The 12,747-nt window shown below is 53.8% G+C and overlaps 4 protein-coding genes across 4 annotated transcripts; 2 read left to right on the top strand and 2 right to left on the bottom strand.

Moving 5' to 3' along the window:
- Positions 1-924: 924 nt before the first annotated feature.
- MAA_00184 (uncharacterized protein) lies at positions 925-1,670 on the bottom strand (the record flags this gene model as incomplete). The annotated part of the gene is made up of 3 exons (XM_007818182.1): positions 925-1,210; positions 1,261-1,443; positions 1,600-1,670. The coding sequence occupies 3 exons, from the start codon at positions 1,668-1,670 to the stop codon at positions 925-927; spliced, it is 540 nt and encodes a 179-aa protein (XP_007816373.1).
- A 1,705-nt stretch (positions 1,671-3,375) lies between these two features.
- MAA_00183 (uncharacterized protein) lies at positions 3,376-5,514 on the top strand (the record flags this gene model as incomplete). The annotated part of the gene is made up of 1 exon (XM_007818181.1): positions 3,376-5,514. One exon carries the CDS (start codon positions 3,376-3,378, stop codon positions 5,512-5,514), a length of 2,139 nt encoding a protein of 712 aa, XP_007816372.1.
- Positions 5,515-7,669: 2,155 nt separating this feature from the next.
- Positions 7,670-9,688, bottom strand: MAA_00182 (pre-mRNA-splicing factor CLF1; the record flags this gene model as incomplete). The annotated part of the gene is made up of 1 exon (XM_007818180.1): positions 7,670-9,688. The coding sequence occupies one exon, from the start codon at positions 9,686-9,688 to the stop codon at positions 7,670-7,672; it is 2,019 nt and encodes a 672-aa protein (XP_007816371.1).
- A 340-nt stretch (positions 9,689-10,028) lies between these two features.
- MAA_00181 (pre-mRNA splicing factor) lies at positions 10,029-11,929 on the top strand (the record flags this gene model as incomplete). The annotated part of the gene is made up of 2 exons (XM_007818179.1): positions 10,029-10,319; positions 10,433-11,929. The coding sequence occupies 2 exons, from the start codon at positions 10,029-10,031 to the stop codon at positions 11,927-11,929; spliced, it is 1,788 nt and encodes a 595-aa protein (XP_007816370.1).
- Between the last annotated feature and the right edge of the window lie 818 nt (positions 11,930-12,747).

The raw sequence follows: 12,747 nt of genomic DNA, 5'->3' as shown, positions 1-12,747 counted from the left end.
ACGCCGATGAAGATTTTGGTTTGGGATTTCATTTTTGGCTGGGGACCACAGATGTCTGATAATACTTTACGTCGGTTGGTTTCAGTAGAGATGCATTACAGTTCTATCTCCAAAGTATCGCGCCCGCACATCGTTCCTTGATTCAAGCTACCGTCCAGCACCTGGGCTAGAGGGCAGGATTCACAGGGTCCATCTAGGATGGGGTCTGGGGCGTGAGAAGAGAGGCTTTTTTGTCTCAGTCAGACCAGATTTTCACAGGGCCAGTGGGCGTTTCCGCGGACAAGAAAAAACGCATTACAAAAGTGTATACAGAAAAGAGCAAGTGGAATAGCACAAAACACCATAAGGGGGCATACAAAAAGGCACATGGAATTCATTTTCTTCTCATGTTTGCGCGCACGAAAGTGGACGAATTCTTTCACAACAAAATCAAATCCATTGCTTGCTTATTCGATGCATATTTATTTTTTACTGGCCTACATTCCGCTCTTGTTGTGTTTGTCACGAAGAGTGGATTGGAAACCAGTGTTGTTTTGGGGAGAAGGGCCTCCTTGGTTGCATCTCTTGAGTTTCTTGGAGACGAGAGAGAAAGAGAGGTTGACCTCTATACAGCCCTTTTCCCCTGAGAGCAACTTTTTCTGCTCTTCTTTTCAAGTTTTTCAAATCGGCATCTTTTTTTTTTTCTTGCACAAAACACATTTGATGCTGGACAGCGTGGGTATGATGTTGCTGCGGCACTAGTTGTATTGTATGATAGGATCAAGATAATGGAAAACCGAGCATTGAGTTTTGTACACAGCAGTAGTATGGCGAGATTAAAGGCGTGTACAATTTCATTGGTATATATATCTGCTATCGATGTGCGCATGTTTCCCATATTATTATGTGGTCATGGTTGCGACCACTTTCAGGTACGACGAAGAATTAAATAGCTACAGCCAACCCAGCGAGAGCAATGACACCGGCGACGAGATTGCTTCCAAAGGCGGTAGGAGCGGCAGCCGGATTTGATGTGGTGCTAGGTGTGCCGGTGCTGGAACCGGTTCTCGTACCGGACTGCGAGGCACTTCCAGGAGCAGAGGATCCTGGGGCAGAGGATCCTGGAGCAGAAGATCCCGGGGCAGAAGATCCCGGGGAAGAAGAGGATCCCGGGGCGGGGGATCCTGGAGTGGTGACCTGTACTGAGGAAGTGATGGTTGGGGTGACACCGCTATTCAATCAGTACAAAGACGATGCTGGCGTGCCAGGGAGGAAACATACCTAGTCGTTGGATCGGGCGTGATATGGCCGATGGTAGTAGGGGCAACCGTTCCGGAGGACTGGGAGGCTCCCGAGGAGTCTGGCCCCGAGGCCGAGCTCATAGAGATGGGGAGGATGGTGAAGACGGCGGTGGGAGTGGACTCATTGGGCGTTGGCTGGGACGGGACGGAAAAGAGGCGGGTGCTGTGTGGCCTGTCAGTAGCTCGACTCTATGGCGGGCGATGGGCGGAAGAAGCCCAATGACCCTGGACGGACGTTTGAATCCATCACAGACAGTGATGGTGTTTTCGACGCCTCGGTATGTTTTGTGTGTTGGGGGGGGTTATGAGGGAAACATACTCTTGCCGACGGACGCCGTGTGTGCAGCCTAGGCCAGCGAGCAAAGTGACTGCTGCGACGGAGTACTTCATGTCGACTTGGATTCTTTCTTTTCAAATAGGTGTTGTACGTTGAATATCGGCTGTCTTTGGGGAGAAGGGAAAATTTGCCAGGAAAGGTCAGTCGAGGAAGCCGGGTTCCAGCGTCGCAGCAGTCTTATATAACCAACCGCCTGCTCGGTGTGGGCGGCGAACATCGAGGTGACACGGGAGTCGTGTACCATTTAGGCAGCCGGGTTGTCAGACCCGAAACAAACAAAACACACGGGATGATCGAGGGCCTTGCGACGGGGACAAAGAAGAGATGGACAGAAAAGGTACCGATTGGCACTGCTTGATACGAGCTGCCCTCGCGCATGGATGGCTGCCCGGGGCAGAGGGCCGGATTACGCACGCCGCATGTCGTGAGTCGCCGAGAAAAGAAGCTGGCTATTTCAGGGATTTGCGGGGGGGGCAAGCAAATGAAATCGGATAGAGGTTGCTGGGTGCTCGTGTTTTGGAGGGGAGGCTTCATCTGCGACCTGCCCGGATGGGCTATGATGAGCGTGGGCTTGGGGCTTTTTGCATTGAGGAGAGACAGCGGTTGTGTGCTCTTGGCGTTTTGGGGGGCAGCAGTTCACCGAGTTGATGGGGTGCCATGGACTAGTCTTTTTGTATATCATGTTGGATGGGTTTACGAGGTTGGTTCGTTGGGGTGCGAGGAGCGGTTGCTGCCTCTACTTGGGACGGAGTGGCTTGGCGGCAACGGGTTGTAGCTGTGAGTTCAGGAAACATGCGTCCAGTCCACCAGACGTGCTTCGCATCCTGGGGAGTGATTATTCAGCGATTTTCGTGCTGACACCAGGGCTCGTCAGACGGTGACATCACATTTGCGACCTCGTCAACTTGTGTGGCCAGAAGGCGGTGGTGGGCGGGGCGGCAGTTGGAGTCACGATGCCATGCATCAACTTGCATTTTTGGAGGCAGTGCTTGTGGCTGGGGCTGCGAAGGGCCGCAAAGAATGAATTACCGGATGCATGACCTGCCAACTGCTGTCTGAATTGTCCATATGTCCAGATGTCCCACAAGCAATGGCTGCCATGCCTTGCACGCCCCATGCAGAGATTGATTCTCAACTCCGTACTTTATTCATGTACTCCATACTTGGGCTTTGATCGATGTGAATGCATTCACAACGAGACCATTGGGCTCAGGCCCGCCGCTCATGGCAAGGATCAGGCAGCTCTCGAAAGTCCACTTCTTGGTGTTGGCGCGCTTTTCTCATGTCCAGTTCATCCTCTCATTTGCCCAGCCACCCGACCCTTGCTTGACTTGACGCAGACACTTTGGAGCCCCATTGAAATGGCCTCCACCTTTTCCTTTGTTCCAAGCTTCTCCCGCCTTGCCATCAGGAAAGGCGAAGCTACTACGGAGTAGACCATGCTGTGACGGCGGCGGGCGGCCCCCAGGCACCCATGTGTAGGCTGTGTGCCCCTCTTCTCTGGTGGTCACAGATGTCGCCTCCCACCACCTTCTTCAACTAGGGAACTGGTCCAAACTCCGTTGACACCGGACCGGCACTCCCACAACTACAACTGCGTCTTGTTTACGAGGCCGATTCGTTTTTGTTTCTGGGCAAGCGCATTCGTTTCCCTTAAGCTCGTGTCGAGTCGCAAAGTCGCACTGAACAGCCAAGCAGGCGGCACTACATGACCCCTCAGCCCGCCGCCTTTGCCAAAAATTCACCCCGCCGCTGGAGATGGCCAGCTACGACGCCTACGAGCGGGATAATCCCCGCCGCGGATACGTACGAGAGGACCGACGCGACGACAGAGATGCACGCTTCGTCGACTCTCGCGATTATGCAAGGCCCGTGCCGTCGAGAGAGCTAGTTCCTCGGGCCAGAGAGGACAGTGAATTGTCGGTGGAGGAAATCCGCCGAGACTTTCCCCCGCCCACTGGACGAGACATTCGCAGAGCCCGCTCTGCAGACCATGACCGTCACTATTACTACGAAGATGACTACGACTATCGCCACGACCCTCGTCATGACAGATCTCGCGAGCATGACCGCCACTCGCGCCACGGGGGCTTCTACTACGAGGAGGAGGAACGCAGGTCCAAGCACAAGAGCATGTCCAAGCAGGACAAGATCATTGCTGCCGTCGCCGGTGCTGCCCTGCTTGCCGGCGGCAAGGAAATCTACGACCGCTACGAAGCGAAGCAGGAGGGACTTGAAGTGCACCGCAACCCCCTCTCATCCGTCGCCCTCGCCGGGTTTGGGGCCCTGGCTGGTTATCAGGGTGCCGAGTTCTACAGCAAGCAGCAGGCCAAGAAGGACCAAAAGACCAACTACATCCTCCACCGCGGCCGTGACGGGCAAATCAGCGAGTACTACTCTGAAGATGACGACGACAGGCACAAAAAGGGCCACAAGAACTTTCTCGAGAGTGCTCTCGCCGCCACGGGCCTCGGGGCTGCTGTCAAGACCCTAACCGGTGGAGGCAAGGACGATGATAAACACTCTGACAATCGAAGCCGTGGTGGTAGCCCGTCGCGGTCCCGCGCCGGCTCGCCCCGCTCCCGTTCCAGCGGCGCTGGAGCCAACAAGATGCAAAAGGCTGCCATGGCGTCCCTACTGGCCGGCGCCACCGAAGCTTTCCGTGTGGCAAAGGAGCCCGGCGGCTGGAAAGGCGAGAAGACGAAGCGTATTCTCACCGCTGCTGCTGGCGCCGCTACTGTCGACGCTGCCCAGGGAGAAAAGCATGGCAAATTGGGTCTCGCCGAGTCGGTCATCGGCGGCCTGGTCGGCAACCGTCTCATAAATGGTTCCAAGAAGGACATTGAGGAAGACAAAGCAACGGGGCGAAGCCGATCCCGATCTCGGGCTCGCTCACAGAGCGGAGGCGGAGGCGGAGGCGGCGGTACCGGTCTTGCCGCCTTGGCTACCGCCGGCTTGGGTGCCCTGGGTGCAAAGGCAGCACTGGATCACCGATCCCGATCGCGAAGCCGTGCTGGTAGCCGGGACCGAAGCTACGATTCTAGGGATGGGTCACCCGACAGGAGGCACCGCAGTCGCAGTCGTAGTCGCAGCGTAGTCGACAAAGCTCGCAACAGCTTGGCCAAGCTGGGAATTGGTGGTGGAACCGTGGCTACCGCTGATGACCATCGACGCCGCGACCAAGACGACTTTGATGACCGAGCATCTTCACGACGGTCTCGAAGATACTCCGATGAATATAGCGACGACGGCCGATATGGAGGCGGCCGCGGCCGTGGAGGGGACGACTACGACTATGAACGATCGCACCGCGGCGGCGGCCGGCGAGATTCGTCCCGTAGGCGAGGCGGGAGCCGGTACGGATCCGAGTCTGACCTGGGTGACTCGGATGAGGACGAGAGGAGGGCCAGAAAGATGAGAGGTAAGCAGGTCATTACTACTGGTCTTGCGACTGTTGCAACGATCCACGCAGCACATGAGGTTTATCAAAGCATGGAGAAGAGGAATGCACGTCAAAGGGCTGTCAAGGAAGGCCGTCTCAGCACTGCCGAAGCCAAAAAGCTCAAGACCAAAGCCATCATGAAGGACGCAGCGTCTGTTGGCATTGCCGCCATGGGAATCAAAGGCGCCATCGAAGAGATGAAGGAGGCCAAGGAGATGACGCATGAGTGCAAAGTCTTCAAGCAGGAAAAGGCCCTCCGTCACCAGAGAAGAGAAGAGCGGCGCAAAAGAGCCACGCAGCCGGGGGACAGACCCCGGCGAGCCGAGAGCTGGGCACCGTCTCGTTATCGTGACGAGGACGACCTTTACAGAGATGACTATGGACCACGGTATTACGACGATAATCCGTATGGCTCAAGCAGACTCCCTGCGCCCCCCATGGGTTCTGGTCGATGAGAGACATGTGCTCATCCGCTCTACGCTTTTTCTTACTGCAGAGTATACTAAACATGGCTGGTCAACAAAGTGGGGGGTTATGGCCAAGTGGTGTGCTCTTCAACATGACTGAATGACATTTTATGAGAAGACGTCCGTGCTCTTATCGAGGGCTTCAGCAATCTCAGCGACATGTACACGGATTTCTTGTCGTGCTGAATTATTTTATGACTTGAGCTTGGCGTTTCCTTCCTTTTCTCCTCATTGCGACACTCCAGAAAACGGCAGCGCATGATAATGAATGGATGCAATAACAAGAAAAATGATGGCCCAACTACTTTTCTCATGTGCTGCGTGGCGCGGGTAACTGCATTTTGAGCGACGGTTCTGCGGTGGTTCCTTGAACAGAGCTGTCGACATCACGGATCGCTCGGCATGCAGCCCTCTTTTTTTTGCCTGCGATGGTTACACTCGCTCGAATTCTCATTTTCTTACCATTTGTCCACTAGCACGCTGTTTTTCTTTTTGTCCTGCATTTAACGAATAGCTAATGACCAATTTCTTGTGACAGATCGCCGTTACTAGTGCCTCAACTTTTTAACCCAACACGGACGAGAGATACTGGTTGCTACGAGGACGAAGAGAGGCAAGGAGCCGAGGCACGCATCTTGCGCGGCAGGCAATAATGCATGTCGGGCGAGAGAGTTTTGGTGCCGGGATTCCACAGCCCGTGTCAGCAAATGGACGCACGAATGGAGGTGCAAAGTGATTGCGTGAGGGGTGGAGGCAGACGTCATCGATCGCAAAGGTTGAAGGGGTTGTTCCTTGATTTTAGCGGTGGGAGCCCGAGGGTCGCGCCGCATGTCGCTGCATGACGCTCGGGAAAGTCGGCTTTTTTTGCGACTAGGTAGGGGTTGATTTGAAGCAAGGTACAAGGAGAAGACGAAAAAAAAAATGACTATGTGTGAGCAAGAGAGGTAGAACGGGGTGGGAAATAGCTGGGCATTTGGAGGCTGTCTCGTGTTTTGCGTATTGACTTTCTTTGCGGGTGGGCTGACTGGCTTGCTTGCATTGCTGCCTGCCTGCCTGCCTGCTTTTCAGGTCGATTTCAATGTTTTGCTTTTGTGTACTCTGATTGAACTGGTAGATGGGCGGATAACACGTATGAATGAATGATGAAATGATGCAACCTTTCACGTCGCATAAGAGTGTACTTGTCTAGTGAGGTATTGTGTCTTTGGAGCTTGTGTCGTGTCCCACTAACTAAAGTAGGTGCTTGGTCGGTCGCGCACCGCCGAAACACCCTATACCCTCACTTTCCTAGGATGAAGCGAATAATGGCTAGCTGAAACCTATAATTGTGTCGGCTTTTAAAAAAAAAAAAAAAAAACCGAGGAGATGAGAAAAAGTTTAACTACTTTTTAGTATTTTTTAATACTTGACTGGGGGTTTTCCTTTCCTGTGCCGTGTTTCTCGTGTAGGATTCTTACCGGCTATCAGGTGGCTCGTAAGTTGGTTGTGTGCACTCACCTATCAGACGAACCTGTCCATGAAATTACCAACCTCCATCAAGACGATTCAGCTCCATCGCATGTGCCCGCTATACCATCCCGACACGGGTGCTGGCCCGAACAGCCCAGGAAGCGGTGCGCGCGCGTATCGAGGTGCAGCTTTTTAAAAAAAAAAGTGATAAATAAACTTGGGGGTTGCCCAGCAGGGGGGGGGGAGGCAAAAGAGAACCAAAAAATTGACCGAGACAGGGGTCGAACCTGCGACCTTCTGATTACAGAGAATTAACTGTTGTTAATCGTAGTCAGACGCTCTGCCATTGAGCTACACGGCCGTTGATACGAGTGGATCATGTTGAAACGGCAGGGGTTAGGTAAATTTTATTGCTTCCCATGAGAACCTCTTGTGAGTATGGGCCTCAATACGACAGATAGGTGGGTGGTTCTTGGTAGGCTGGGAATAAAACTTCAAGGAACTTTCCCAGTATGAGATACGACATGGTTATTAGCTGTTTAATCTGTCCGTGTCCGTACACGATGGCGCGCCGCCAGGACCAGTGGCATTTTATTTCTACTTATACTTGACAACACAACCTTCACGCCAAATTTACGAGCACGCGACCGGCAACCGTTTCAAGAATATGATGATACACAGGCTATTTATTCCCTTAGACGCCCGACAAGTCACCCCCCGTCTGCTTCCACTTCTGCGCCATGGCCATGATGTTGGACAGATTCTTGGCCTGCTGGTCATCCGCAGGGAACACGTAATCAAAGTACTCCTCGTAGGTATCGTCCTCCAACAGCCTCCTCTTCTTGGTCCTCCGCGGCATCTGCCTCTGCACCTTGTCCACGTCCTCGTCGGACCCGTGCTCCCGCTCAAACGACAGCCACGCATTGAGCAGCGACACGCGCTCCTCCTTGAGGTCCTTGTCGCGCATGCTCTTGTGCGCGCGCTCAAAGACGTTGCGCGCGCGGGCCTTGGCCTCCTCGCTGAGCGGCTGCTCCTCGGCGCCCTCCTCGTCCTCGGGGATGTTGATCTCGAAGTGGGCGTAGCTGATCCAGACCTTGACGTGGTCCGTCTTTTCCAGCAGCCGTTCGTAGAGCTCGCGCGTCCGCTCGTACTCGCCTTCCTCCTCTTCAAAATCAATGTATGCCTTCCAGAGAAGCTCGGGCATGTCGAGCTGCTGCTGGCCAATGGCGAGCTCGAAGATGGCCCGTGTGCGGTCCAGGTCGTCTAGGCCGCGCTCCAGCTCGGCGAATTTGATCCACGTCTGGCAGTTGGCCGGATTGAACTCAATGTGCTTCTCGTACAGTGTGCGGCAGCGGACAAACTCGAATAGCTTGCGCTCGATGTCGATGTAACCATTGAAGATTTTGTCCTTGGGGCACATGCCGATGGCGCGGCCGAGCAACTTTCGCGCGGCCGTGAGTTGGCCCTGGCGCACCTCGAACTGCGCTGCCAGAAGCCACACCTTGGCAAATGTAAACTTTTTGTGAGGTATCAGGCTTAGGCATGTGCTGTATATCTGGCGCGCTCGCTCCATGTCTTGGCCTTCGAGCTCCTCCCAAACGGCATAGAATATCCAGAGGTATATGTATCGTCGCCAGTGCCGCTTCTCCTTCGTTGGGGGTACTTGGGCCACTGCCCTTTCGTAGACGTCGCGGATTCGATCAGCATCTCGGGACGATTCTTCCAACCCGGCATAGTCGAACCATGCGTCGTAATTTTTGGAGTTCTCCTTGACTTGCTCCTCGTAGTAGACTCTTCGCTTTGATAGCACCACGTCTTCGACGCCGTCCTTGTCGCCGAATTGCTTCTCAAACGTGGTATATGCTTTGTGCAGTAGCCTCGATTTTGACCGCGGCAGCCTGTCCAGGGCATATTTGTAAATGGCACGGGCACGTTCGTACTCCTTCAGCTTTGATTCGAATCGCGCGTATGCGATAAACAGTCTCTCGTCTACAAAGTCGTCGCCCAATGTCTCGACAGCATTTCCGAAAACCTCTCGAACTAGCTCGCTCGTCCCATACTCTTCCTCAAACTTGGCCCACTTGATCCAATTGCGCGGTTCTGGGTGAACCGTGGTAAAGTTCTCAAAGATGGCGCGCGCTCGCTCAAACTCACCGTACCGCTTCTCCAGCTTGATGTAGGCACTCCAAGCCGCTTCGTCGGGCTGCCATTGCATCCATCGGTCAAATACTTGTCTGGTGCCGGGAATGTTGCCCAGCATCTCCTCCATGTACACGTACTTGTACCACAGCTTGTCGACTCGGGGCAAAATGGTGACAGCACGGTCCAGCAGGTTTCGTGCATGGTTGATATTTCTCGACTTCATCTCCGCCTCGATATATCTGATCCAAAGTACGACATTGTGAGGGAGGACATCGAGGGCTCGCTCGAAGACGGACCTCGCGCGGGCAAACTCCTTTTGTTCCAGCTCCCACTGCGCATACTGCGTCCAGTTCTTCAGGTTGATGCGGTTCCGGCGCACATAGTCTTCAAAATCCTTGCGCTTTCTCCCTTGATACTCGTGCAGCTCCTCCAAGTCGGAAAACTTCTGTGTCGGGGCTTGAATGCCGACTTCTTGGCGATCGACGGCTTCGCGGAGGAGCTGTTCTGCGCTGATCTGAACTGGCGCGGCGGCCTTGTTCTTGACCCTTGGGGGACCCCTTGAGGACTCCATCGTGAATTGAAACGACCGCCTCCCGGTGCAAATTCAGTGATGAGAGTTGTATGCGAGCCGGTCACCCGCGGGTTTGGGTGCGTGGTTGTTGTGTCGTGTTGTGTAGCGTCGTGCTACGACGTGCTTGTCTATGAGGTGAGGCTAAATCCTGGTTGCGCTTATCAGCGATAAGGTTTTGCTTGTTTGGCCGACGCACGGGCCACATGCTGCTTTCAATGTTCCACGACATCATTTCGCAGTCGAAACCTGAACAAAAAATAAGCATCTGGACTTATTTTGCACCTTTCTTGCCAGAGGAACCCCTTCATTCCGCCACATCCGCGCTGCCACAATCGCTGCAATGTCTACCGTTGCTGACGAGCTTTTGAACGATTTTGGAAGTTCGGGGGACGAAGCGGAGGAGAATGACAATGATGGCCTGGTGAACGACGAACCCCAGGAAAATGGCGACCACGATGTCATGGATGTCGATGGTGACCAAGAAGGATCAGACGATAACGAAGGAAACGACATGAAGGAAATGGGGGATGCAGAGGCAACCAAGGCGAAAGTAGAGAAGATGCAGCTCGGCGCAGTCAAAGATGTGCGCAGCGTTGCCAGCTTGATGCAAACGCTGGAGCCAGTTCTCGAAGTTAGTATTCCCCCCCAATCCAAGACGACGTCGATTGCATTCTTTTGAAAGACGGCTCGTTTACATCCAGTTTCTTGAGACACAGCCCTGACATTTTGGACCGAGCGCTGTAGAAAATCGAGCAATACCGATCACAAACATCCACGCAGACTACCAATGCTGGCAACATCGAGGACCACCCAGAGTATCATCTGTTGACGCAATCAAATAGCCTATCAACCATGATTGATGGCGAAGTGGTTCTTGTGCACAAGTTTATCCGCGATCACTATTCGACGCGGTTTCCCGAACTCGAGCGACTGGTAACGACGCCGCTAGAATATGCCAAGGTTGTGTCAATTATTGGCAATGGGCCGATGAGCTCGGAGAGTATCAAGGCACTGCAGACCTCTACAGACAACCCAATGAAGATGGGACTCAAGGCAGTTCTTGACGGACCGTCGCTCATGGTTGTCACAGTCGAAGCCACGACGTCCAAGGGCCACGAGCTGAATCCCGAGGAACTGAACCGAGTACGCCAGGCGTGCGCTATGATGGTGTCTCTGCACAAGGCCAAGCAAACCTTGACCGAGTACGTTCAGTCTCGCATGAATATCTTTGCGCCAAACTTGACAGCCCTTATCGGATCTCTTACTGCCGCGCAGCTTCTGAATGCAGCCGGCGGTTTGACAGGCCTCTCCAAAACCCCGGCCTGTAATATACCCTCGTGGGGATCCAAGAAGCGCCAAGCAGGCCTGGCCACCAATATTGGAGTTCGTCAGCAGGGATATCTCTACAACTCGGATATGATTCGCGGCATCCCCAACGATCTGAGGAAGCAAGCAATGAGAATTGTGGCAGCGAAGCTCGCCTTAGCTGCACGGGTTGATAGAATACATTCGACACCAGATGGTTCAACTGGGGATCAGCTAAAGTCGCAATGCTTAGAACGCCTCGAGAAACTTACCGAGCCACCGGCAAAAAAGGGGCAGCGAGCGCTGCCCGTTCCCGGCGACAAACCATCTCGGAAACGGGGAGGTCGACGAGCGAGGAAAGCCAAGGAGGCCGTTGCCATGACGGATTTGCGCAAGGCACAGAACAGAATGGCATTTGGAAAGGAAGAACAGGAGGTCGGCTACGGCACGGGCTCAGGCACGGTTGGCATGGGCATGATTGGACAGCAGAACGACGGCAGGATCCGAAATGTGCAAATCGACCAGCGGACCAGAGCGAAACTCAGTGCGAAGAACAAGGGATGGGGCGTTGCCAGCACTGTCGGCGGCGCTGCCTCATCTATCGGTGGCTTTGGCCAAACGCCAGGCAGTATTGATCTGCGTGCGAAGGGCCTTCGAGCATCTGGTGTTGGAAGCACAATTGGTTCTGCGACAGGCACTGCTTCATCTTTGGCATTTACGCCGGTCCAGGGATTGGAATTAGTTGATCCAAAGGTCCAAGCTGAGCTCAGCAAGAAGCGCAAGGCGGAGGAAGATAGGTGGTTCAAGGGCGGCACATTCACACAGGTTGGGGGAGCGTCATCAACCAACGGTGGCTTCAAGGTGCCTGACCTGCCGGCTGCTAAGAGGGTTGACACTGGAGCTACAAAGATGGGACCTCCTCCGCCGCGGAAATAGGATGAATAGGGCAGCAGCATGTAAGACGGCGAATTGGCGTTGTACTTTAATCTTTTCCCCTTATCGGACGGTACTGGATCTATGCGATGGTTTAACAGCGCGTCGGTGGGCTGCTTGTACTGCAGGCTGTAAGAATAGTCAATAATGAAAGCGCATGGCAGACAAAAAGGAGGCTGACCTGACAGGGATGCAAGTTTATTGCGCTGCATGTCATTAGACGCTGGGGTCTTTGAGTTGATATATCTTGCGAGAGACTGCATGATCTCGTATGAATTAAGTGTGAACGGTTAGACAGGAATCAATGACTGTTTACCAGTGATACATACGTACGGTGGGAGGCAAGACGTCGACCAGCACAATATTTACCTGGCTACCGTGAGCTATACCACGAAATGCTCTAGTATATTAATACATACATGCTTGCTAATAGGCCAAAGAGTCTGCCATGGACTGTATCCCGTACTATTTACTACAGGATGCCGCGAACAACACCGCGGTATAGGCCACCACATCTCCCTGGGGACTGTACGTTCCCAGCATCCTCCGTTCGACGAGAGTCGATGCAAGTAGCTGCGCCCCGGGGTCTGGCGTTCCGCCGATAAACGTCCGTGCAAGTCGGCCATCAGACGTACGCTGGAATCCCAAACCCAGAGCCAGTAAGTAGCATAGGGGCGGTGGCTACAAATACCGAATCTCACAAAATAACAACTCCATCATGTTGACGCCGTGATTTTATATGCATTGTACGAATAGTCACCCGGCTCAACTGGCACGGTGAAACCCAATCAAGCACGTAGTCAGCCTCAAGGTCCGTAGAG

This window comes from Metarhizium robertsii, assembly GCF_000187425.2.
Source record: "Metarhizium robertsii ARSEF 23 chromosome Unknown MAA_Scf_12, whole genome shotgun sequence".
Lineage (NCBI taxonomy): Eukaryota > Fungi > Ascomycota > Sordariomycetes > Hypocreales > Clavicipitaceae > Metarhizium > Metarhizium robertsii.
The sequence above is the reverse complement of the archived record's forward strand: the minus strand, read 5'-3'. Positions and strand labels throughout refer to the sequence as shown.